At 56.6% G+C, this 23,575-nt stretch overlaps 3 protein-coding genes and 1 non-coding gene across 4 annotated transcripts; 1 reads left to right on the forward strand and 3 right to left on the reverse strand.

The window, feature by feature from the left end:
• Window positions 1-609: 609 nt before the first annotated feature.
• On the reverse strand, window positions 610-2,198 carry SLS55_000745 (uncharacterized protein; the record flags this gene model as incomplete). Its single annotated transcript, XM_066772254.1, has 2 exons — window positions 610-2,082; window positions 2,193-2,198. 2 exons carry the CDS (start codon window positions 2,196-2,198, stop codon window positions 610-612), a joined length of 1,479 nt encoding a protein of 492 aa, XP_066637533.1.
• A 5,626-nt stretch (window positions 2,199-7,824) lies between these two features.
• On the forward strand, window positions 7,825-17,703 carry CSF1 (Macrophage colony-stimulating factor 1 receptor; the record flags this gene model as incomplete). Its single annotated transcript, XM_066772255.1, has 1 exon — window positions 7,825-17,703. One exon carries the CDS (start codon window positions 7,825-7,827, stop codon window positions 17,701-17,703), a length of 9,879 nt encoding a protein of 3,292 aa, XP_066637534.1.
• A 610-nt stretch (window positions 17,704-18,313) lies between these two features.
• SLS55_000747 lies at window positions 18,314-18,412 on the reverse strand. The gene has a single exon. It is a non-coding gene; the product is annotated as a tRNA-Leu (tRNA).
• A 497-nt stretch (window positions 18,413-18,909) lies between these two features.
• Window positions 18,910-22,518, reverse strand: SLS55_000748 (uncharacterized protein; the record flags this gene model as incomplete). The annotated part of the gene is made up of 5 exons (XM_066772256.1): window positions 18,910-20,812; window positions 20,864-21,495; window positions 21,548-22,087; window positions 22,144-22,294; window positions 22,370-22,518. 5 exons carry the CDS (start codon window positions 22,516-22,518, stop codon window positions 18,910-18,912), a joined length of 3,375 nt encoding a protein of 1,124 aa, XP_066637535.1.
• Window positions 22,519-23,575: the final 1,057 nt, after the last annotated feature.

A 23,575-nucleotide genomic window follows, 5' to 3' on the forward strand; every position in this document is an offset into this window, starting at 1 on the left:
GGTAGGCAAGAATTATATGGACAGCCAAACATTCACGGTCAAAACAAATCACTTCTTGACCCAGAAGACTTTGGATGAGAAATAGCGGAGGAAAGGGTTGATATTGGTATTAGGAGGGTATTGGTGAAAGTAAGGGGGGATAAGGGTAAGCTAATGAGGCTATCTACTTTGTACATGGGAATCAATCCTAGAGATCATCGACAAAGCAGGTTCGAGATCAAATCCCCAGTAACAACGGCTTTCTTGGGGGTTTGCCCACAGCCATTCAACTGGATTTTTGACAAAAGGGACCGAAAATTGTGAAGGCATTTGAGAAAAGAAAATCGGGAACCAGTCGTCCAACCATCAAAACCATGAACCTTCGTTTGACCATCGCCTTGCGCGAAAAACCGTGAATAAAACCTGTACTCCCGCAGGAGCACCTTTCCTAGAGGGGTATATTTTCCTCGTTCGCATGAGTCCGTATAATCAGGAAGGAAACCACGCGATGTCAAATCTGCGAAACTAGTCGGTCTAGCTCGATGACGATACACATTAGAGTCGAAGAGAACCAGCCCACTTCTTCGATGATACCACGGACTTCAAACGATATCGCCCCCGTGCCGACGTCTAGAATGCAACACCGACTCCGCTGTACATAGACCGTCCGCGTCGTCCGTCTTCAAGGTCGACCTCGGCATACTCGGGAGGATTCGGCATCCCCTCACCGCTCTCGATCTTTTTGTCGTCCATGCCTTCCACAACGGCGCTCCAGCTCTTGCCTTGCCGCTCACGCAGCTCCAGGGCGACACCGAAGCTTGGCACACTCAGGTTACGAGTATTCACACCCTCAGGCAGCGGCGCAGCGGCTACGGACACGACAGTGTCGGGAGTAGAGCTGCGGGCATCTGAGTCGTCATCATCCTCCTCCTCCGCATCGACGTAATCACGGACCGTTGAGATGGTGTCCGGCAGAGAGAGCGTGGAGTTGGTGGGGCATGTGGCAGCAGTGGAGGCGAGGGATGGTGAAGCATAAGGGCAGTACGACGCGTCTGATTGAAGCGCGGCAATAGAAGGGCCGTGGTAGAAGGGGTCGGCAGAAATGGCGGTGATAGAAGAGGTGAATGAGTTCAGGGTATCATCTGTGGCGGTGCGGCTGTGAGTGAGGTTCGAGGAGGCGTAAGTGCGTAGAGTGTCGACGGAGCTGTTGTTCCGTCGGCGCTGCATGAAGGATGCCAGGCGTGACTTCGCGGTGTTGCTGCGATTGGCGCCGACCTGGGCGGGCGGGTTGGGAAAGCGGATGAGGAGGTCGGTCTGAGAATTGGCGACGGATGTCATGACAGGAGAGTCGTAGGTGGAAACAATTCCGCTCTCGATGACAGGCGAAGGCGGGACCGAAGGGAGTGGCTTCGAACTGAAGGGAACTGAAAGTGCAGATCCAATGTCCGAAAGAGTCTCGGAGCGAACATGCATCTTGAAGTTGGGAGCAAGAGCCGGGACGTGATGCTGCTTCGGAGAGTTCGATGCGAGCTTCATCGCACGACGCTCCTCGACGATTGAGTTGAGCTCGCTGATGGCATCCTCTACGCTATCACGTGGTGTCCTGTAGGAAGGCTTCTTGCGGAGACTCCGGGCAGGGTTGAGCGGTTCCGTATTCGATCGCATGCGGGGAGTAGATCGTCCGGATGTCGGGAGAGGCGAGGCCGGGAGAGGCGAGGCCGGGAGAGGCGAGGGCAGGAAGGGAGAGGCCGGGAGAGGCGATGCCGGGAGCGGAGATGCGTTATTGCGGCCAAAAGTGTAGAGATCAGTATTGATCGTCTTGGGCCTCTCAAGAATGGGCATCGTGCTGGACCTTGCAACCACAGGACGGAGCGGCATATCGATCGTTCTGGAGTCTGAACCGTCGTCGCCGAACCAGCCCTCAACATAGGATGGGATGGGTTTCCTGGGCACTTTGAACGCCGGTTCAGAGCACATCGAGTCTGTCCTGTTCCGCACATGCGCTTGGCCGGGGAATGCCAGAGCCTTTGGCTTCTTGTCCCAACTGTTTCTCGTGAAGTCCGGAAGAGGTGATAGTTGGTGATCGGGCATGTATATAGACAGCTGCAACGGACGGAAAGCCGGTTTCCTGCGAAGGGTCGGTCCGGGCTGGGCGTCGACTTCAACCGGGCGGACTACGGGGGCGGGCATGACTGCAGGCGGAGGTGGTCCACTGCCATCTATGTGGCGGAAATCGGTAGGCGCAGAGATCATGAGCCGACTGGTCTTGGCCTTGTTGGAACGCATGTTCAAGTACGGGTAGCCTGGAGTGCGCGACTCGACTTGTCGATTGCCTACCCACTTCCTCATTGATTGCCCTGCGGAGGGCTGTGGAAGTGGTCTTGAAGACTCGAGCAGCAGAGGCCGCAAAGACCGCGGCTGCTCTTCGGTGATGCTCCGCCTCCGTCCATTTCCTGGGGCGAGTCAGCACTGTCGATGGACGTGTAACGGGACTGGAAAGCTCACCGTGATTAGGTTGAAAAGGATCAACCTCTTCTTCTGTCCGCGAGCCAGATGCACAGCATCCGGCAAAGGGGGATGAGGCCAGCCATCCTTTGGTGCTATCAGCCTCGACGGAGTGATGTGCTCCCATAGTTGAATTGAGAAACTAAGAATACATCGCCCAGGCAGCGATGAGAAGGCAAGAACACGCGGCGACGAGGCGCGGGTATAGCGACGAAGAAGATACGAAAAAGAAAAGAATAATGGTCGCAGCGGCACGCGCAGCGAGGCCAGCAATGAAAGACAGAAAAGAGAAGGAGCGGGGAGGAGGAAGCCGTCGAGAGTCCGGACTCTCGGGCGAGACTAGCAATGCGGCGGGTTTGAAGGTAAAATGGACGGAAAGGAAAGGAAGCGCGACGAGCAGGGGCATCGTGGGCTTTTCAAAACGGCAGCTGCGGGACCAAGTGCCTCGACCAAACGATGATGCGAAACAGCGTGCCATGCGCAGGAACACGCTGCGTTCATCGCCGACGGCCCAATGAGCGCCAGGCGCCTGGCGCTGCGCGAGATGAACGAGATGCGGGCAGCGACGGGCGCTCCAATGACTGTGGTCCACGACGGGTGCGGGCGTGCGTGGAGCGTCTGCGGTGGTGTCGAGTTGTGAGCGAGAAAGCGCATGATTGGCTGACAGCCCCTGGCGCCGCAACTTTGGCGCCCGCGCGCTGCTGCAGCCCGTCGCAGCCCGCTGCCGATGCTTGGCGCCCTCTTTCAGAAACCGCTGCTTTGCCGTGGACGTGGCCGCCGGCCCACCGACCAGAATTTCGCCTGCCTGCCAATCATCCCGAGCGGGTCTGTCCGACGTGCTGCTCAAGTGCCTCTGGCCCAGTGCCCTGACCTTCTAGAGCCCCCGGCGCGCTTCCGTGGCAATCATCCGCCCTTCGCTCTCCACGCTGCACCAGTGGGGAAGGCTTTGCTTTGCTTGGCCCGCCCGCCGCAGCATCAACTGGCCTTCGCACCGTCTCGCGCGGCCCTGCTCCGCTTTTGATGTGCTCCTGCCCCAGGCCACCCTCCCACGCTCCCGTCACACGTTTCTTCGTTGCTGCTGATCGCAACAGCGCTCCGCTGACGCTGGCCGACAAACACTGACAAGCAACACGTCGCGCTTCCCCCCGGCTCGCCCCGGCCGGCGAGAGCGCAACAGAAACCTACCTTGTCCCTCCAATGTACCTGCATTAGCCTCTGCTTGCCGCACACTCGCCCACATCTGCGTCGCCACCATCGTTTCAGACCCTGGATTTGTCGGCACTGGCCACCGTCGGCAACAGCGACCGCAACTGCAACACCACCAGCGAGTGCGCGCCTTACTAAGGTCGGTCGGAGAATATGTGCAGAGACGCCGGCGGCCGAACGAACAGAGTGCCGGCTGTCAGTCGCAAGCCACCACGTAGCTGCATACCTAGAGTACCACCGACCGGCCGCCTCTTTCTGAGCCAAAACCAACGTCGTCCGCGTCGAACCTCATGACCGGCCAAATCCTCCGTTCACCCGCTTAATGCATAGGTAGTACGAACGCCGCACTGGCACTTATTTGCATCATGTCTGCTGTGCCACAACTGGTTGGCAAATTGCGCGGGTGATGGCTGCTACGCTACGCTCCTGCTGTTGTCGCTGCCGCGCCGAAAATAGAAGTGACCAGAGCTCGCGCCATATCGCGCGCTCCACCTGCTGTTGGGGTGCAGATGCGCCGCTTGTGCATGCGGCACGCCGGAGATCATCCGTCTTCTCTCGACTGCAGCTCCTCTGCTATAGCTTACATATATATAGAAAACGCGCGGCGAGTGTGCTCGTGATTCGCCCGCCCGCCAAAGAAATGTGCGTGACGTGTTTCGCCTCTCGTGAGCGACGTGCAATCGTACTGGTCGTCAACCCTGATCCTTGGAACATTCTCTTGCCAGGGTTCCATCTACGGCGGTTCGGGGAAAGAAGAGGCTACGGCTCTCGTCCTATTCGCGACTCTACTCCTGGCTCGGTCAAGCGTCTCTTTCTGTCACTGATCGTTTTAGGTTGATGGCGTGCTACGTCTATGCTCTTGGTAGTCTCCGGCTTGGATTGAACCATTATCGCGTGTTCCATCCGCTGCGTTGGGACACATGCTGCGGCTGCGCTAACTCTAGAGGTAAAGGTATCTATTGGTATGGAGTAGAATAGTCATTTGAAGACAGGCGGGCATGAGACGCTTGGCTGCTATGACTTCTTACAGCGCATGATTGAGACTGGGTCAACGAACTTGTCTTTGCTTTGCCAGTATAATGTACGTCCGAATCACTACAGCTCCAAGAAATGACTGTTGGTATGCTTCAAGGGTATCGGCGGTGTCTTCCTGTGCCAACGCCAACGCTATGCCTGAACCCGTGGCGAATCCCCCCATCCCGGACGTCACATCCGAATGCCGCAGGTCACTCCGCCGACGGTTCGTATTGCGCCGAATGTTACAGAAAACCCAAACTCATGATTCCAAATACCTTGCTTAATCGTCCCTAGTGCTCCAGATGCTGCGTTCTTCCCGGAAGCTGCCGTAATGTGGGCTCGCTTGAGGACGGTCACTGTCATCGTTGAGATCACGCGTTTGCCATTGCGTAGCCTCATCCGACTCGAGACGCATCTCGTCATTCCTGGCCCCTGCTTCCTCGTCTTCTCCAACGGTGAAGGGTGCGTCCAGGTTATGCTCTCTCTCGGGTTGATGCGGCTGCGGATTATCTGGATCAAAGCCCTCTCGAACCTCTTCCTCCTGGCCATCCTCCGGATATGTGCGCCTGTGTGGCATTAGCCTCGGACCATTGACAACTGTAGCGACTCTACTCACACAAAGTGCTTGGGCTCCGCCTCGTTCCAACCGGGTCCACCCTCTTTGCGGGCTCTCACGCGTTCCACCTCTTCCGCTTCATGGTCCTCAACGACCAGGTCTACGAGCTGACTTCGGCCCGACTTAGCTGACTTCACCGAAGTTGTGGACGATGAGGTATTCTGTCGTCGGAGTTTGCCTGCGCGAGATTTAGAGCTCGACGACTGGCCTGTGCCATTGCTGGTAGTGCTGTCGCGGTGCTTTCCCTTGGAAGTATGGTCCTGTAGGTCCTGGATCTGGCTCTTACGGCGCCGTTTGTTCTCTTTCGTTGGTTGAAGGAGGTTGCGGTTAGTTGACGCCGTGATCATCTTTGGTGTATAATGCAACCGATCTTCACGCGAAGCGTAGTGCGCCGGTATGACTGGGTACTGTTTAATGTTAGCGTCATAAAAAGCTGCGAGGACTTACATCTAGGATGCTGGGCGGAGACACTCTTGAGACATGCACCAAATCGTACCAAAGAGTCTAAGGGCAGGGGGGAAAGGATAAAGCCACTTACATTCCAATCACCGAACTCTAAAGCTCTGGCATTCGTGAAGAGCCGCTCATCTTCAGGGTTGAGCTCTGGGTCTTCCATGTCGTCCTCCGTGGCACCATACTTCTGTGCTGCCTCAAGGGCTCTGTGAGCACCTGGACTCATTGCCCTCGCGCGACTAGACGAAGTGACGCTACCCAGCAATGGTGTCCTGCTGTCACTTCCAGGCTTTGGAATCCAGTACTTTCCTTTGCCACCTCTCTCATAACGCATGCCTTCCATCATCCGAGCAACACGAGAAGCTGATTCTTCGTGGGCAAGCACGTTGTCACGGGCGTCAAAATAACGGTACTCATAATGCTTTCCAGCGAAGGTGTCCTTAGTGTCCTGGATGAGATCCACGGAGCCGAAGGCATCCCGCAGAGCATACTTGACGGGCATCCTTGCCGCGGAAATCGTGCGGTCAGCGTAGTCGTGCCAGGAGAAGGCGTACCAGTGAGCGATGGCGAACACGGGCATCTCAAAGCAAATGAGCGCATCCTGAATGGATGCTGCTAAGTTGTCAGGTGTATAACCCGGGACATCGTCTGGAATTGCACCAAGCCAGACAAGGATGGACAAGCAAAAGCCCTGCCAGTAAGAAGCGAAGATAATGCCCTTGATGCACAAGAACTTCGGCATGGGGCGGAAGGGTTTCAGATCATGTGACATGCAGACCCAGAACACGGCCAGAGCGTACAGGCACACTGTGATGCTGACGTTGTAGATGAGGCTGCTCCAGAAGTAGCCTGACGTAACGCCAATGTAGCCCTCCTGATACGTGCCAGTTGCCTTCATGACGATGGTGGCAATGGCGAGCATCGGTTTTACCCATGTGTACTGCAGTATTCCACGCTTGATGGCAAGGAAGGTGTGGGGGTCTGAGATGTCGATTTTTGGCAGGACGTAGTTGAGGGGCCATAAGTGGGGGACAGGAGCGCGGCCGTGCATCAATATGATGAGGGCACGCTCACCGCCGATGAAATTGAGAAGGAGCTGGAAGAAAGTGTAAATGGTGAAGGCCTGCAGGCAGGGTCAGCGTGCGTCGGAGGGGCATAGCCTGAGCCGGGAACTACCTCGTAGACATCGCGGAACGGGTCTATCCAGAAGGCGGCCTTCAACGATATGAGGCTGGCCCACGATGCTGCCGAGAAGATGGGCACCCTGGCGCACGTTAGCAACGCAGCAGCAATGGCGGACGAGGGAGCGCACATCAACAGTATTCGCACTACATATCTCTGCAGCAGCGGCTTCCGGTAGTTTTTTCTGGAGGCGTGTTCAGCGTGCTGACCGCCATTTGTGGGAGCTGATCGTATGCGGGAGAACTTACGTTTGGAGCCAGACAGACCTGGGAGGCGGACGTTAGCAGGCAGTAGCAGAGAGAGGGACTCGAGGCTTCTTACACGACCGTGAGGAGACTGGCCACTAGGGCAGCCACGCCAGTCACTATAATGGCCCAGCTGCCGAACCTCCCGCCCGTGCCACCGCTGGTGGACTCCTCCCCCATTGCGGACCCCCGAGATGTAGCTGGACGCAGGCAGCAGACGTGGAGCGGGCGAAAGAACGCGGAGCGGCGCAACCTGGGACAGCTCGCAGACAGACGCGGCAGCCAGGAGCTCGCAGGCAGGTGGATTCGGCGGAGAGGGTTGCGGTGTGGGCGGGAGAGGTGGGCGCAGGCATCTCCAACAGCTTGCAGTGTTGATCGCGGGCACGGGCGTCGTCATTGCTCAAAGGCCAGCGCAGGGTCACGCCCGCCAAGGCCGCAACCGTCTGTCCCGCGCTGCTCCCCAGCACGTCTGCTGACAACAACCACTGCCGCCGCCTCGATCGCTCTCCCAGGCGCGTCCGCCGCCGTCCGCCGCCGCCCTATGCCCGCCCGCCCTGCGTGCGATCACCATGACCAGCGCCGCCACGTGCTCGCCGCCCCGACTCAGGAGTAGCTCGTGCAATGGCGAGCAGCGGGCTGACCGCCCAGCCTCTGGACGCTCACCGCGGCCTGCTGTGGCAGTTTCTTGTTGAGCTGCTTGTCAGCGGAATCCTCACGGTTTTTTTCCTGTTCTACTTCAACCGCCTGTTTGCCACGCTGCTCTCGTACGCCATCCGCGCCTACACCTGGCACAACTACCGCGCCTACCTCGATATCCAGTCGCTGCAGATCTCGCTGCTCGGCGGCCGTGTCTTTTGGAAGGACATCCGCTACCACGGCCACAACCAGACCATCCTCATCCACGGTGGCTACATAACATGGCGCTTTTGGTACAGGAAGGTCAAAGGCACCGAGCTCTTCTACAACGGCCATGCCACTGAAAAGCCGGCTCTGGCAGATGGCTCGAGTGTCTATAGCAGTCCGTCGCGAAGCAGGAGCCGCAGCGTTGGCAGGGAGGAGGATGGCGGGAAGCAAAAGACCAAGGAATTGCCGTGCCGTGTGTCCATTAAGGTCTCCGGCATGGAGGTGTTTCTGTACAATCGAAGTCCCGCATACGACTCTATCATTGACAACTTTGCGCGTGCCATGGGTGCCACGGGCGTGCCGAAGCCCGCTGCCAGCGACTCGCCGCCCTCTGAGCAAAGCACCGCTGAAACTGCCTTCTCCGACAAGATCCAGTCTACGCTCCACCGGAGGAACACTAGTAGAAGCAGCAGCGGGTCCGGGCAACGTCGGGACGACAGCAAAGGAGAAAACCCACCCCGTCGTCATGAGACAGAGAAGGCCTACTCTCCACCGGAGATACCCGCGTTTCTCCGTCTCCTCCCCGTCCGCATCGATTGCAACAAAGGTGCTGTCATTGTCGGCAACGAAAGCACGCCTTCAATCTTATCAGTGAAGTTTGATAAAGCCAGCGGAGAGCTCAGCGCTGCGCACGCCGGGCCATTGGACGTATACAAGCAGTTGTTCAACTTCGACTTCGAACATCCTGTCGTGCACATGAAGCCCAATCATGACTACAAAAACCCGCAGCTAGCCACCGCGGCACGCCTCAAAAAGGAAGGCTTGAACGGCACGACACCTGAGACCGTAGGGAAAGAGCGCAAGACTGAAAGGCGTCGGAGGGCTTGGCACCCTCTACGAAACCTCTCCTCGTTGTTCAGCGGCTCGACGGACTCCCTAGCAAACTCACGGAAAACAACGCGAAATCGTGCATCAACCGTGCAACCGGCCTTCCCCGGCCAGGAACGTTGGCTCGGCTTGACGAGGTACCTTGATGATGCTGACCACGACGAGCACGATGAATGGGGAGGCATTGAATACGGCAAATTCTCCTTGATTGCGGATCTCCCACGCCTCAGCATGAGCTTCTACTGGGATGTGCCTGGCTCTGTACCCAGAGGACCCGGCGTTGCTGATCGAAATCCAAGCGTCACCACGCTAGACATCAACGGCAGCGTTCCTCCAGACTACGGCCTTGATTTGCAAATCTTCGGCGGAACCATCAACTACGGTCCCTGGGCGGATCGACACCGCGTCATTCTGCAGAACTATTTCGTCCCAGCCTCTTGCACCGATTCGGTCCCGGCCGAGCCCCTAAATCCGGGAGCTGCTCGCGTCAATACGGTCTTCAAAATCTTCATCAGTTTTGAGGAAGAGACTGTCTTGCGCGTTCCTGTTCGAGAAAAATCCAAGGACTGGAAGTGGAAAGGCAGAGCCCAAACTGTTGGTGGAAATGGTAAGAGCACGGAAAGCGAGAATGTTCGTGCCAAGGGAAGAAAGAGGGCGGCAAGGAACAAGAAACGCGACACAGGTGCTACCGGGCAGACAGTTCGGCCATTTGGCTGGTTTGATATCGAGGTGCAGCCAGACTCTACCGTCAAATACGTCATGGACATGGTAGCAAGCTCGCAAGGCTACCGTAATTCCTTGGACCTTGACATTCGCGAATCCAAAGTCTATACGAGCGTCAATCATGATCTTCTATGGAAATCGGGTCGCTTGGAAATGGACTGCAACCTCTCTAACCCCCTGAAGTGGAACGAATTGAGACAATGGGCTTTCAACCTCAGATGCAATGATCTTCAGCTCTTTCTGCTCAGAGATCACATGTTTCTTCTGACGGACCTCGTGAATGATTGGGGTTCCGGACCTCCGCCTGATTTCTACACTTTCACTCCGTTCAGATACATCATGAACATGGAATTCCCCAATATCAAGATATTTTTGAACACGAACGACTCCAACATCATCAACAACCCGGCTGAACTCGAAGACAATCAATTCCTGATCTTACAAGGCCGGCATTTGGGTGCAAGGCTGGAGATTCCGTTGGACAAATTCCGCCCAGTCGAGAGCGAAATTTCCTTCAATGCCATTGGCGACCATATCGGCATGGATCTCTCCATGCCGCCTCGGAATACCATTGCAACCTTCGTCAAAGAACATCACGTCGCAGACCTGGGTGCGCTGACTCTCAATGGAAGCTATAAGTACTGGTCGGAAACGTCATCGGGCCTCACTGACAGACTAGCACTTGATGTCGGTGGTACCAAGTTTGAACTTGCGTTGTTCGGCTTCCTAGTCCGGCATTTCATGAAAATCAAGGACAACTACTTCGGAGAAGATATGCATTTCAAAACCTTGGAAGAGTATCAGGAACTCCCACAGAGCAAAGCTGGGGAGGCTCCTGGAATCGACGTGGCAGACCAAGCCTCAAACAAGTCCAATGATTTGGATGTCATACTCTCCGTGTCCGCCGAGAAAGTGTCTGTCCTCCTTCCGGCCAATTTGTATTCTGTCGAAGACCATGTCAGAGTCGAACTTCCGTACGCCAATGCGGATCTCCGATTTACCAGCTACTACATGGATCTCATGGTTGACTTCAGTCCTCTGAGTCTTGCCCTGAACGTTTCCAATGCAAAAGAGGACAGCGGTTTCGATACGAACAACCGCACGCAACTGTTCGTTGATTTGATAAAGATCTACGGACACCGAACCTTTGGACTACCGCCGCTGGAGCCAACTTACGTCTGCAACTGGGATTTCGAAGTGGGCAAGATCACCGGCGAGTGCTCCGACAACTTCCTTGGAAAGCTTGGGGCTTTTGGGAAGTCTTTTGGGTTCTCGCTGGATGATGACGAAAACGCTCTGCCAATTCTCAGTCCGTTGCTGATACGTGACGTGACCTTTCTTAGGCTCAAGACGAGCACGATCAAAGTCTGGTTACACGTTGCTCAAGAAGTTTTGCTATTGAGCACTGACGCAATAAGCGTGGACTTCAATGACTGGGCAAACTCTACATTTTCCCAGCGTCTCAACGTCCTCGTTCCCAATCTCGTCATAGCTTCTGTTGATGCCAAGGCAGCTCTTCGCCAGCGAAGTCGAATCAGCAAAAGCACGGTTGATATCCAGGCGTTCTTGCAAACCGACATCCGGCTGAACATGTTGAAGAGAAACCTCCATTTCAGCGATGACCGTCGCGACCAGCAGAATCATCTGAAAGAAAGTGACCTGCGAACCCACAGGACACCTTGGCTTCTGCTTGAGGACCTGGAAGCATCTGAAGACACAGCACTTCCCCCCAAGGTAGACCCGCCAGCCATGACGTTCCCGAATTTGCCGCCTCCCTTGCGTGGCAAGTCCATACTCCGGAAAGCGAGTCTGGCATCCACTCTGGGAACCAACAATGCGTCCATGAGCTCCTCCGGACTTTCTGCATCGAGTTCTTCAATCAACATGATCCCCAGAACACGAAATCGGCGGCGTGCGGGAAGTATACGCTCAGTGGCAGCGAGTTCCTTGAAGCAGAGCATCCGCGCCAATGCGCCAAGAACGGTTGGCCATCGCAAGGCCGACAGTAACAGTAGTCTTCCTGCACGCCCCCCTCTGTTGAAGAGGCGAACGACAACAAGTATTTACTCCGATGCGCTCGAAGGGGGCGAAGACATGGTTGGGAAGATCGGTCAGCCGAGGTCATCGATAGCGCTTTCAAGTGCTTTGGAGTTTCCTTATTTCCCACTCGACGGAGTCGAGTTGGATGTCTCCGACGTACCCGAGCATCCGACAGAAGCACGAAGCTGGAACAGCGCCGCCCCCAATGCCTTGGTCTTCAATGATGTGTCAACAAGGTCATTTGACGAAGACTTTATTCACACAAGCTTCCTCTTGAGTTTCGAACCCGGTATCCGAGCCCTTGTGACGCCGAACGCGGTCTCGACGGTGGTCAGCCTCATAGACTCCCTCCAGGAAAAACACCCGCAGGACATACTTGATACCTTCCAGGTCGACATAATGGGCAAGATTTTGGATTATCAAAAGCGGATCGATGGGATAGGCACCTCCACGGAACTCAGTTTGAGGCTGCCCTCATTCCAGCTTCGCTTCATCAACAACATCACACCCGATGGAAATAAGACCACTGCACCAGGCAAGGATCAGTACGATCTGGTGCTAGACAGGTTGTCAGTCTGTGTTCGGCAGCAGAATTTCCCTACTGAATCAGCGGTCAAAAACAGCACACTGGCGGTGCATACATTGCTGAAGTCACTCACGGTTTCTGTTAGGGAGAAGCAGCCGAACGCGACTGTGAGCGATGTGGCTGTGCAAGCCATCCTGACAGACATGCTGCTTTGGTTGGTTACCGGTAAAGCATTCTCCGTCAACGTGTCTTTCCGAGGCCTTGAGGTTGCAAATTCGAGCAAAAAGCTACAGTATCTCGCTTCCTTAATCCACCGATCGACATTGCTTGCGGATGAAATTGAAGCCAAATTCGCAGCCGTCGGCCCAAAAAGCAAGAGACGACTCTGCTACTTGGCATACGCACTGACGACTGCTGGTCGAGACATTCCTGACCCAGCATTCATAACCAGACCATCATATGCCTTACGAGCAGCTAACAACCACCTTCGAAACCACGATTCCTGGAAGATCATCTCACGTTTCCGATACATATATGACAATCTCGAGCCCAGCGTAAGGGAACAGATCACTCAAACGTGCATCGAAGGGTTACTTTCCTGTCCAGAGGATGCCGAAGCGAAGGTCGTTGAAATATGGGACCAATGGCGTGAATGGGACCTGTCTCACGTGAAGAAGAGCCTGGCAATTCGCGCAATTTACGGCTCTAGCACGGACGAGGAAGCTGTAGAGGAGAAGCCATTGCCGGTCGACATTTCCGTCAAAACCGCTGGGATCCGAATCGTCATAGATCCGGGTCCGGAACAAAGCGAAATACTGTTCCAGCTACTGACGATCAATGCTGCATTAACACCACCTCCAGAGCCCTCCGGGCTGATGCTTTTGGAACAAGACAACCCTACCAAATCTACTGTTGTGGAAATATCCACCAGGAGCGTCCTTGTCAAGTTCAGCTGGGAAATTTGCGAACTGGTCGAGAACGTTGCCACTCTTTTCCAGACACAAGGCCCACAGGCGAAGGCAAACAAGCAGGAACAGGACCAGAGGATCCCAGAGCCTCGTGGCAACAATACCGCTAAGCCCGAGGTTCACGACTTTCAAATCCTCTTCGGAACCGACAAGGGCAGTATCAGCCTTGACACAATCAATTTACGTCATGTTTCCTCGTCGCACGGGATGAAGATATCAATTGCTGGCTCAGACAGGCGGGCAGCAAACGAGGGGTTGAGCGTCAGCGCTCTCATCCACTCGGATGCTGCTGGGTCTGAGCTGCGATCACGAGGCAGACTTTTGATGAGATCCCAGGTTGTCCGGCCCAGTATATTCGTCTCCCACGACGATGATAAGTGGAGGCATCCCATGCCGGAAGGATGGATGGTTGTCGGCAAATGTGAGGAGGTATCGTGGAAAGTCCAGGAAGACATCCTTGGCATCATCGAAGTGGCAAACTCGATCATTTGCGATGAGGTGGCTTACTTCGCACGGCAAGCGGAGCGATTCAAGAAGCCTGCTCATGCAGAGCCCGTAGCCAGTGGGACGAAGAAAGAGCCAAGCCTCCCGAACATAACTGTGGCTCTGCTGATGGATGCCTACCGCATCGACGTTGCTTTGCTTCAATCGTTGAGCTATGTCGTCTCTGGTCAGATGGGAAGAGTATCAGCCGCACCCGTTCTGGGAGGAGACCCCACCTTGAATGTCAACTTCGACCTCGACCGTCACACTCACTACCTGCGGAGCCACGACAAGCATGGATGGCAAAACATAGCTGCCTTCACCTTCCCACTACACAACGGGCACCTGCAATTGATCGACTCACCGGCTGGGCCAAAGATCCTCTTCAACAGCATCATGGAGACTTTTATCATCGAGGCATCCGCGGTCCACGGGCTACTCTCCACTATCCAAGAACCCGAAGTCGAGAACGTCATGAAAACAATTGAAGGAGATATCAAGGTCCTGAAAAGCAACATCAAAGAAGCCTTGCCAAAGGGAGACAGCGCTTCAATCTCTCCGGTATCCAGCGAGGAAGACCGTCCGGTAGCGTTTGATGCAAGCTTCGTCATGACCGGCATGAGTATAATTGCGCGAGCACCGACAAAGCTCGCAGACTCCTCCGCTTCGACACTTGCGTTCGAGCTCAACCGCATCCAAGGCAGAGCAAGCAACATCTCAGAAGATGGCTCTGTTCTTCCCCTTGCAGAATTCTCAGCCGTGCTTCCTCACATCAGCCTGTCCCTCGAGCTCTCGGACGGCGACGATATCAGGCATTGCGGAAATCTTCTTTTCGGACTGGAGTTGCGTGGAACACTCCAGAGCAGCGTCTCTGACATGCCACGGCGAGACTATAGAGTCCGCAGCACAGGCCTCGAGATCAACGTGTTTGCGGACACGGCTTCAGCCGCTGTTGAGGTCATGAACCACCTGCAGGAAAGAATCAAAGTTCTCGACCTCTCGAGGGAGAGGAGGTATCTTCGCAAACTCCGCCAGCCTAGGCGGAGACCATCCCATCTTGTCGCCGCCAGCAACGGCGAAGACGACGGCTCGCCAAGCATTGCATCCAGTGGATTGTTCACCTCGGCCGCCTCACTCGAGCTCACCAATGTCCAAATTAGCTGGATCGTGGGGAACTCTGTCCCTGCATACCCGGGCCGGGAAATCGAGGACTTGGTCCTGTCCTTCAAGAGGATCGACCTCTCGACAAGAAGCGAGGAAGCGGCCAGGCTTGCCATCGAGAACATGCAGCTGCAGATGGTGCCATCAAGCCAGCCCAAGACGCAGCGCTCGCTCAATTCAGCACTTCTCCCCGAGGTCGTCTTCAACGTCTCGTATGCCTCTTCAAAAGCCGATCGTCGGTTCGCTTTCTATGCCGCAGGAAAGTCACTTGACCTCCTTCTTGAATCGCGTTTCGTTCTACCGGCGTCTATCTTGGAGAGGTCGATTTCTCTGGCGAGTCAAAAGGTGCAAGCTGCAACTGCGTCCTGGAAGACAGCTACAACGCCGGACGAAACGCCCCGAAAAAGTTTGTTTAACAACAAAAAGCTGTCTTCGCTTATTGTCGACGCAGACTTTGCTGGTGCAGTCGTCACTCTCCAAGGCAAGCGCGAACCGCCACGTACCAATTCTCGTCTGAGCAACGGTCGCACTTCGCAGTATGGACGATATGGCCAATTTGCCAGCGATGGATCCAACACGAGTACAACACTGCGCGCTCCTGGCATATCCCTTAAGGTTGAATACAGGGATGACTCTCTTGATCCATCACTCAATGCTGAACTCAAGGTCAATGCTTCAAGCAACGCCTTGTATCCCACCGTGGTTCCTCTCATCATGGACATCTCCAACAGCATCAAGGAAGTCGTCCAGGACAAGGACAAGGACCAGAAGCCGAAGAAAGCGCCTGAACCAAAGGTACCGCAAAAGTTCCTCGACGAGGAAAGCCTCATCACAGCGGATCCAAGTGCCCTTCTCGGAAAAACGCGACTCAACATGGGCATTCGCATCTGCCAGCAAGAGTTCAGTCTCAGCTGCCAGCCAATTGCCCGCGTCGCGGCCACTGCACGCTTCGAAGATATCTACCTCACGGTCAACAGCATCAAGTCGACGGAACAGGGCCATTTCTTCGCTGTGTCTTCGACATTTGACAACTTGCAAGCTTCGGTGCAACACGTTTACTCGAGGGAGTCCACGTTCAGTTTTGACGTGGATCGCATTGTGCTCTCCGTACTGAACAGCAAGCACCTGAGCGGGACGAGCGGCATCTCTGCCATCCTCAAGATCAGTCCCATGAGAACACACATCAACGCGAGACAGCTCCAGGACTTCTTGCTTTTCCGCGAGATTTGGGTGCCACCAGAGGTCCGTCAGGCTTCAAAGCCCCCCGCTCCGACGCATTCCGAGGAACCCCAGGAATATCTCGTTCAAAGATACCAACAAGTCGCTGCCGCGGCAGCATTCCCTTGGAACGCGACCATTGCCATTGAGGAGATGGCGGTTGATCTTGACATGGGACAGGCGATTGGGAAGCCATCGTTCAAGATTGTCAATTTGTGGGCATCTTCGAAAAAGACGTCAGACTGGGAGCAGAACCTCTGCTTTGGGATCAACCGGGTCGGCATAGAGAGCACTGGCAGAACGAGCGGATTTGTCGAGCTGCTCGATTTCAAAGTCCGAACGTCCATCAGCTGGCCGTCGCAGCAAGAAGAAGCGCGAAGCACTCCGCTTATCCAGGCGTCCATGGGCTTCGAGCGCTTACGCGTAAAGGCTGCTTTCGACTACCAGCCGTTTGCCGTTGCTGATATCACGTCCTTCGCCTTCCTGATGTATAACGTCAGAGGAATGGAGGGCAGCGCCCAGGATCGGCTGGTGGCCACCCTCGAGGGCGACCGAGTGCAAGCGTTCATGACACCCATAAGTCCAGCCCAAGCCATCGCGCTCATGCAAGCGGTCGAAAGGCTGGTCCAGGAAAACCAGACGGCGTACCAGCAGTCGTTAAAAGACATCGAGAAGTTCCTCCGGCGGAGCTCGACCAAGCAAAGGCAAACCAGCCTGGACGACGCCGCCTCGCAGAAGCCCGAAGCCGACGGCGACAAACCGCTCGAGACGCCCATCTCGCTGCACACGGACGTCGTCGTCACGCTCAATTCCATCAGCGTGGGCGCCTTCCCCGCCACCTTCTCGGACCAGCAAATCCTACTGCTGACCGCGTCCGACGTGCAAGCCCGCTTCGCCGTCGCGCTGGAAAACAGCACCATCCACAGCGGGCTCGGCATGACACTGGGCCAGCTCAGCGTGGCGCTCGCGTCGGTCGGACAGGCGGCGGCGGGCAAGGGCGGCCCGCGCGCCGTCAGCGAGCTGACGGTCGAGGACGTGGTGAGCGGGGCGGCGACGGCCAAGGGCGGCACGATCCTGCGCGTGCCCAAGGTCATCGCGACGATGCAGACGTGGCAGGCGCCGGGCAGCAACGCCATCGACTACATCTTCAAGAGCTCCTTCGAGGGCAAGGTCGACGTCGGCTGGAACTACAGCCGCATCAGCTTCATCCGGAACATGTGGAACACGCACTCGCGCGCCCTCGCCAACCGCCTCGGCAAGCCGCTGCCCGAGTCGGCCGTCAAAATCACCGCCGGCCCCGCCGAGGCGTCGTCCGAGGCCTCCGCCTCTGCCGCCGCCGCCACAACCGCCGCGATAACCAAGGCGGCGAGCGAGGAGACGCCCGCCGCGGGAGAAAGCGATGCGGATCGCGGTAAGATTACGGCCGTCGTCAACGTGCCGCAGTCGCGCTACGAGTACACGCCGCTGGAGCCGCCCATCATCGAGACGCCGCAGCTGCGCGACATGGGCGAGGCCACGCCGCCGCTCGAGTGGATCGGCCTGCAGCGCGACCGCCTGCCCAACGTGACGCACCAGATCGTCATCGTGACGTTGCTGGAGATCGTCAAGGAGGTCGAGGATGCGTACTCGAGGATTCTGGGGTCGAGTTGAGGCGCTAGCAGCCTTGAGTGCGGTGGGTGTGGGGACGGTATGATTTTGTGGTCTGGTTTGTCGGAGTGCATTGGTAGTTGTGAGAAAAAGACAAATCAGATAGAAAGGGAGAGAGAAGGGGTGGAACTCGTGCTGTGGTTGCATGCACTGTTTCTTTTTTTTTTCTTTTCAACGGTTGCAACAAGGCGTTTGGGGTTTGCGCATAGTAATAGGATGGGATGGTTGTCGGCGTAGCCGCAACACCCAACGTGTATTCATGTATATAGTGATAGTTATAGACTTTTTTCACGTAGCTCATAGCATGTGATGATTCTTTGCGGCGGCGAGCCCCTGGTCTGCTGAGCTATATTTGTTGCGCTCCGGGCAACGAACGATTTCAAGGCTTGTAAGCCTTTTGTTATCGTGTTATCGTGTCCAGCGATGTTAAAATGCATGACCATTTCGTAGATCGAATGAGATTGCCAGAGGGAAAATTTTTGCCAACCTAGTTCCGCAGTCAAACCTCAAGGATGACCATAAAGAACGAGAGAAGAAGGAAAAAAGATAACTGTGGGATTAAGATGCAAGGAGACGAGCAAGCGGACTAAAGAAGGCAAAAAAAAAAAGATATTGATGAGGACGAGACTCGAACTCGCGCGGGTTGCCCCACCAGGAAACTCGTTAAGCTTTAACCTTAACCTGGCGCCATAACCAACTCGGCCACCTCACCAGAAGTAGGCAATCTTGAAGTGAACTGCTAGTCCACTGCGCGATACGGTTTAGTTCTCACGGTAAACTTTATGTAGATCAGACTAAATGACACCCATGGGCATAACATGCATGGACACTAACTCCTCCACCCACTCGCCTGTTTCGGCGTCCACTTTAACTAACATTTGGATTGGCAGACTTCTACACCTTTTACATCGAGTGAGATCTCTGAGTATTACAGAAATTTGCCCCTACTACCTGTTACAATGTCTTTGGGTGTGAAGTACGACCACGGTCAGGACGAAGTTAACAATAACGCAGACCTTTCCAGCTGTCTTTTTCCACACAGGTTGGCATGTTCATCGCGACTTGTTCGCATTTCAAGATATTGATAAGAGATATACGTGGATATAATCTTCACCCAAGCCAGCTCCCTCGCAATGCGCTGCGTATCATCAAACACAAAACAGACATCCGCCCCAAGAAGCACATGGCAGAACACAACAACGCGTGCTTTCACCAGTCCAAACCCCCAGCACCGCTTTCACCACCCGCCAAGATCTGCCTCGCCTTCGCCGCCTCACCAAGGCCATTCTCAAGATGGCTCCGCTCCGCACCAACCTTGCGGCCACGAGTCCCCTTGACCTGACCCGCCCGCTCCAGCCTCCGATCGAGCTTCTCGAAAGGCGCGGGACCAGACTCGTCCTTCCTCACCTTCCAGCGCTCGGTTCCGAGCAGCGCATCGAGCTCCTCGACGGGCGGCAGCTTGACGTAGACCCAGCCGTCCGCACGCAGCTCGACGGGGAACGTGGCGATGCTGACGTCGGGGTCGTTGCCGCACGAGCCGGCCTTGTCGCCGCCGAGCTCGTAGTTGCGCTTGTGGAGGGGGCAGCTGACCCACATCTTGTTGGACTGGGGGTCGTCGCCGATGAGGCCGTCGGCGAGGACGAAGGCGCGCTTGTGGGGGCACATTTGCTGGGTGCAGTAGAAGCGGCCCTTGACCTTGAAGATGGCGAGCTGCGTGTCGCCGCGCTTGACGGCGTGCGAGTCGCCGGCGGGCAGGTCGCGGAAGCGGGCGCCCTCGAGCAGCGGCTGCCAGGCCAGCGGGCCGGCCCAGCGGTGGCCGGCGAAGTCGTCGGCGGCGCTGGCCTTGGGCCAGTAGGCGGGCCGCGTCTGCTCGCGCTCGACGACGGGCTCGACGGCGGGCGCGAGCGTGTCGGGCGTGTTGGCGAACTGGGCGAAGAGGGCGCGGCGGGCGGGGTCCTTGACGACTTCGGTCCACTCGCAGAAGAAGGAGCCGACGAGGTCCTGCATCTGGCGCTCCAGGTCGGCGCAGATGCCCAGCTTGTCCTGCAGCACGACGTCGCGCAGGTAGGCGATGCCGCCGGGAAGGTTCTCGATCCAGCGGGCGGTGCGCTGCAGCTTGTCGGCGGTGCGGATGTAGAAGCTGAGGTAGCGGTCCAGGATGGGCACGACGTCGTCGGGCGGCACGTCCTTGGCCAGCAGCTCCGAATGGCGCGGCTTCGCGCCGCCGTTGCCGCCGACGAAGATGTTGAAGCCCTTCTCGGTCGCGATGAGGCCGAAGTCCTTGTTCTGCGCCTCGGCGCACTCGCGCACGCAGCCCGACACGCCGCCCTTGATCTTGTGGGGCCCGCGGATGCTCTTGTAGCGCTCCTCCAGCCGCACCGCCATGCCCACGCTGTCGCCGATGCCGAACCGGCACCACGTCGTTCCCACGCAGCTCTTGACCGTGCGCAGCGACTTGGCGTACGCGTGCCCGCTCTCCATGCCGCCGTCGATCAGCTCCTCCCAGATGGCCACCAGGTCCTGCTTCTTGGCCCCGAACATGTCAATTCGCTGCCCGCCCGTGATCTTGCAGTACAGCCCGTACTTCTTGGCCACCGTGCCGATGATGATGAGCTTGTCTGCTGTGATCTCGCCGCCAGCCACCCGCGGAACGACGGAAAAGGTGCCGTTGCGCTGGATGTTCGCCAGGAACTTGTCGTTGGTGTCCTGGAGACCGCGGAGAGGCCCGTCGACGATGTGCTTGTTGAAGAGGGAGGCGAGGATGGATCCGATGGTAGGCTTGCAGGCTTCGCAGCCCACCGACTGCGGGTCCTTGCCGCATGCCTTCATGACTTGTTCAAACGAGTCAAGCTTCTTGACGTAGATGATGTGGAACAAGTCCGCGCGGGAGTAGTCAAAGTGCGGGCAAAGGTGGTTCTTAACCTCCTGGCCCATGGAAGCCATGGTCTTGTTGAAGATGGTTTGCACGAGCGGCATGCAGCCACCGCAGCCAGTGCCAGCCTTGGTGCACGACTTGACGTCGCCGATGCTCTTGCAGCTGCCGTCCTTGACATTCTTGACCACGTCACCTTTTGTGACGTTGTGGCACGAGCAAATCTGAGTGTCGTCGTCACTGCCTTTTGTTAGAGAGAGTGCGGTCGGTGAAGCGTGGGAAACCACTTACAGGTCATCACCACCCTCGTCGTCGCCCTTCTTTGCCCCGACAATCAACTCGCTGGGCGGTATTTCGAGAGGCTTCTTGTTCTTCACCATCGGGACCAGCTTCACGTAGTCCTTAGTATCTCCGATCATCATACCTCCAAGCAGATACTTGCCATCCAGCGTAAAGAGGTATTTTTTGTATACCTGCTGGAAAGGATCCTTGTATGTGAGGGCTTTGACTGGGTGCGGTGCAGGGCCTTCGGTAAGAGTCTTGACTTGATCAACAACACATTCTTTCTTTGCCCCGCCACGACGAGCCGGGAGTTCCTTGGGACCATCTCGATCCGCGAAGAAGTCACCAAAACTTGCGACTTCGACCCCAAGGAGCTTGAGCTTAGTGCTCAAGTCCGGCCGCTTGAACTTGCGCAGCGAATGCGCTTTCGCCTGAGTGAGATTGAAAGCAAGCACATCCGCCATCTCCACGCCCGGGGCGATAAGACCAAACGTCTGGTTCTCCCAGCTGGCGCACTCTCCAATGGCGTATATGTCCGGGGCGGAGCTCTGAAGGTTGTCCGCGACAACGATACCTCCGCCTCTGTCGGCACACTTGATACCCGCCTGGCGCGCCAGCTCGTCGCGGGCCTTGATACCAATCTGTCTCATGTCAGCATCGGAAACGTTTCTCCCCATGACTCCTCTCGCTTACCGCAAAGCACAAACACGAGCAGTCCATCTCCTCGCCATCCTCGAACCTGACGCCCCTGACCGAGTTGTCCTCGTCGATGAGGATCTTGCCCACCCGCCTACTCAGCAGCACATCGAGTCCCAACGCCCTGACCTGCTCCACGACCATGCCGCCGGCATCGCCGTCCAGCTGCCTGGACAAGACCCATCGATTCCGCTCGATCAGCTGGACCTTTCCGAAATCCTCCAGGTCCATCATGGCCTTGGCGGCTTCCAGCCCGAGCAGGCCGCCGCCCACCACGGCGCCCGTCGTCCCCTTCTTGGTGCTCGCGAACTTGATCAGCTGCTCCAGATCGTCGATGGTGCGGTAGACGAAGACGCCCTTGGCGTCGTGGCCGGGCGTGTGCCGTGGGAGCAGGGCGTCCGAGCCGGTGGCGAGCACCAGGATGTCGTACGGTACGCGCTCGCCCGACGCCGTCCGCACGATTTTTTCGCCTTGGACAATCTCGGTGACTTTTGCGTTGATGTGATAGCTCAGTGCACCTTCAGGCATACTCGAGTACTGTGGGTGGTCAGTACGTTTCTTAGGTGCAAAGGTATGAAATGTCCTCCACTCACCCAGTCCCTTGGATTTAGGTACAGGTTCTCCACCTGCCGGTGCTGGAAAAAGCTCGTCAAGCCCACGCGGTTGTATGCCAGATGCGGCTCCTCGCCGATGACCACGACGTCGTATTCGCGGCGCTTCACATCGTACTTGAGAAGTTTTTCTCTGTTTCCTTGTGTCAGTGGTGCTCCAATAAGTTTCTTTCACGCATTGGCGAGAGGCCAAAAGGATAACACTTACACGAACGCAATACCAACCATACCCAGTCCCACGACCACGACCTTCTTTCTCTGCGCGTGGCCATTAGGGAGGCCGTTCGTCTGCTTCAGCTCCTCCACCGTCTCCGGTAGCCTGTTGGCCTCCGGATCATTCCACTCGCTATTGCTCATTTTGGGATAGGGATGGCGGCCCTTGCAGCGTCTCGGGAGTCGACCTTCCGGTCCTTGATTCTTTTTCTTACTTTGAGCGACAATCGGGAATGGTGGTCGCCTGCTGCGCCAATGCGGCGTGATATCGCTCGTTGGTCAGCTTACCAGGGGGGCGGGAGACGTGCAAAAGAGGCGGCGGGGTCGAAGAGTAAGCTCTGGGGTATCACAAAAACTCCGCCTCGCGTATGCGTCGACGTGTCAAGTGCAACGGCAGGAAAGAACACAGCCAGAAGAGGTTTGGAGAAGGAGAAAGGGGAGTAATATTGGCAGAGTAGAGTATGAGGAAGGGATAGATAGATGTGAAGTCACCAGCTCCGCGCAGTGCGGCGACAGCGAAGCTGATAAACCACAGCGCCACGGCCTTGGTCGTGTCCAATCCGCGCGAACCGTTTTGTCAAAGAGTATTGGACGGGGCCAACGCGCCGTCACTGGGCATTGGCGGCGCAAGCCCGGGTCCCGCAGCAGCGCGCCCTTTCTCCGCGCAGGTATGGCGGAGGAAGCGTTAGGTATGCCGCTTCTCGCTTTCCCTGCCCTTTCCCCAGTCCAGAGACGTGACGTGACGCGACCCGACGCGCCTTTCGCTGCCCGCCGGCTGCTGCGAGCAGTCACGCCAAGCATCCCGTGTCGTGCGGGCGCCGTGGAGAAAGCGTGAAGAGAAGAGTGCGGAGGAGATAACGAGTCGACGTTGTTCCTCGGAGAAAGTGGTAACAACGGCCACGATAATTATTTCGAAGCGCCGCCCGTTGGCTGGAGATAAGGCCCCGCCCTAAGCCGGACACGGCAAGGCTTCCTCGTTATATTCGTCGCTGTCCCTCGCCGGCTTTGGATGCCCCACGATCCCCCTTATCGTGGAAGGAAGATTTGCAGCGCGCCCCTTGTCGGGTCCGGCAGAAGAGCATTTAAGCGACGCCATGCTCTCTCGGAAATCTTCTCCGGGGAAGTACTGCTTCAACGTGTGGGGTTCGCAGAGTCGAGGCCAGCGTGATGCCACTTTGTCGCGCGAGACGCCTGTGAGCAC

This window comes from Diplodia seriata (assembly GCF_021436955.1).
Source record: "Diplodia seriata strain FDS-637 chromosome Unknown scaffold_1, whole genome shotgun sequence".
Classification (NCBI taxonomy): Eukaryota; Fungi; Ascomycota; class Dothideomycetes; order Botryosphaeriales; family Botryosphaeriaceae; genus Diplodia; species Diplodia seriata.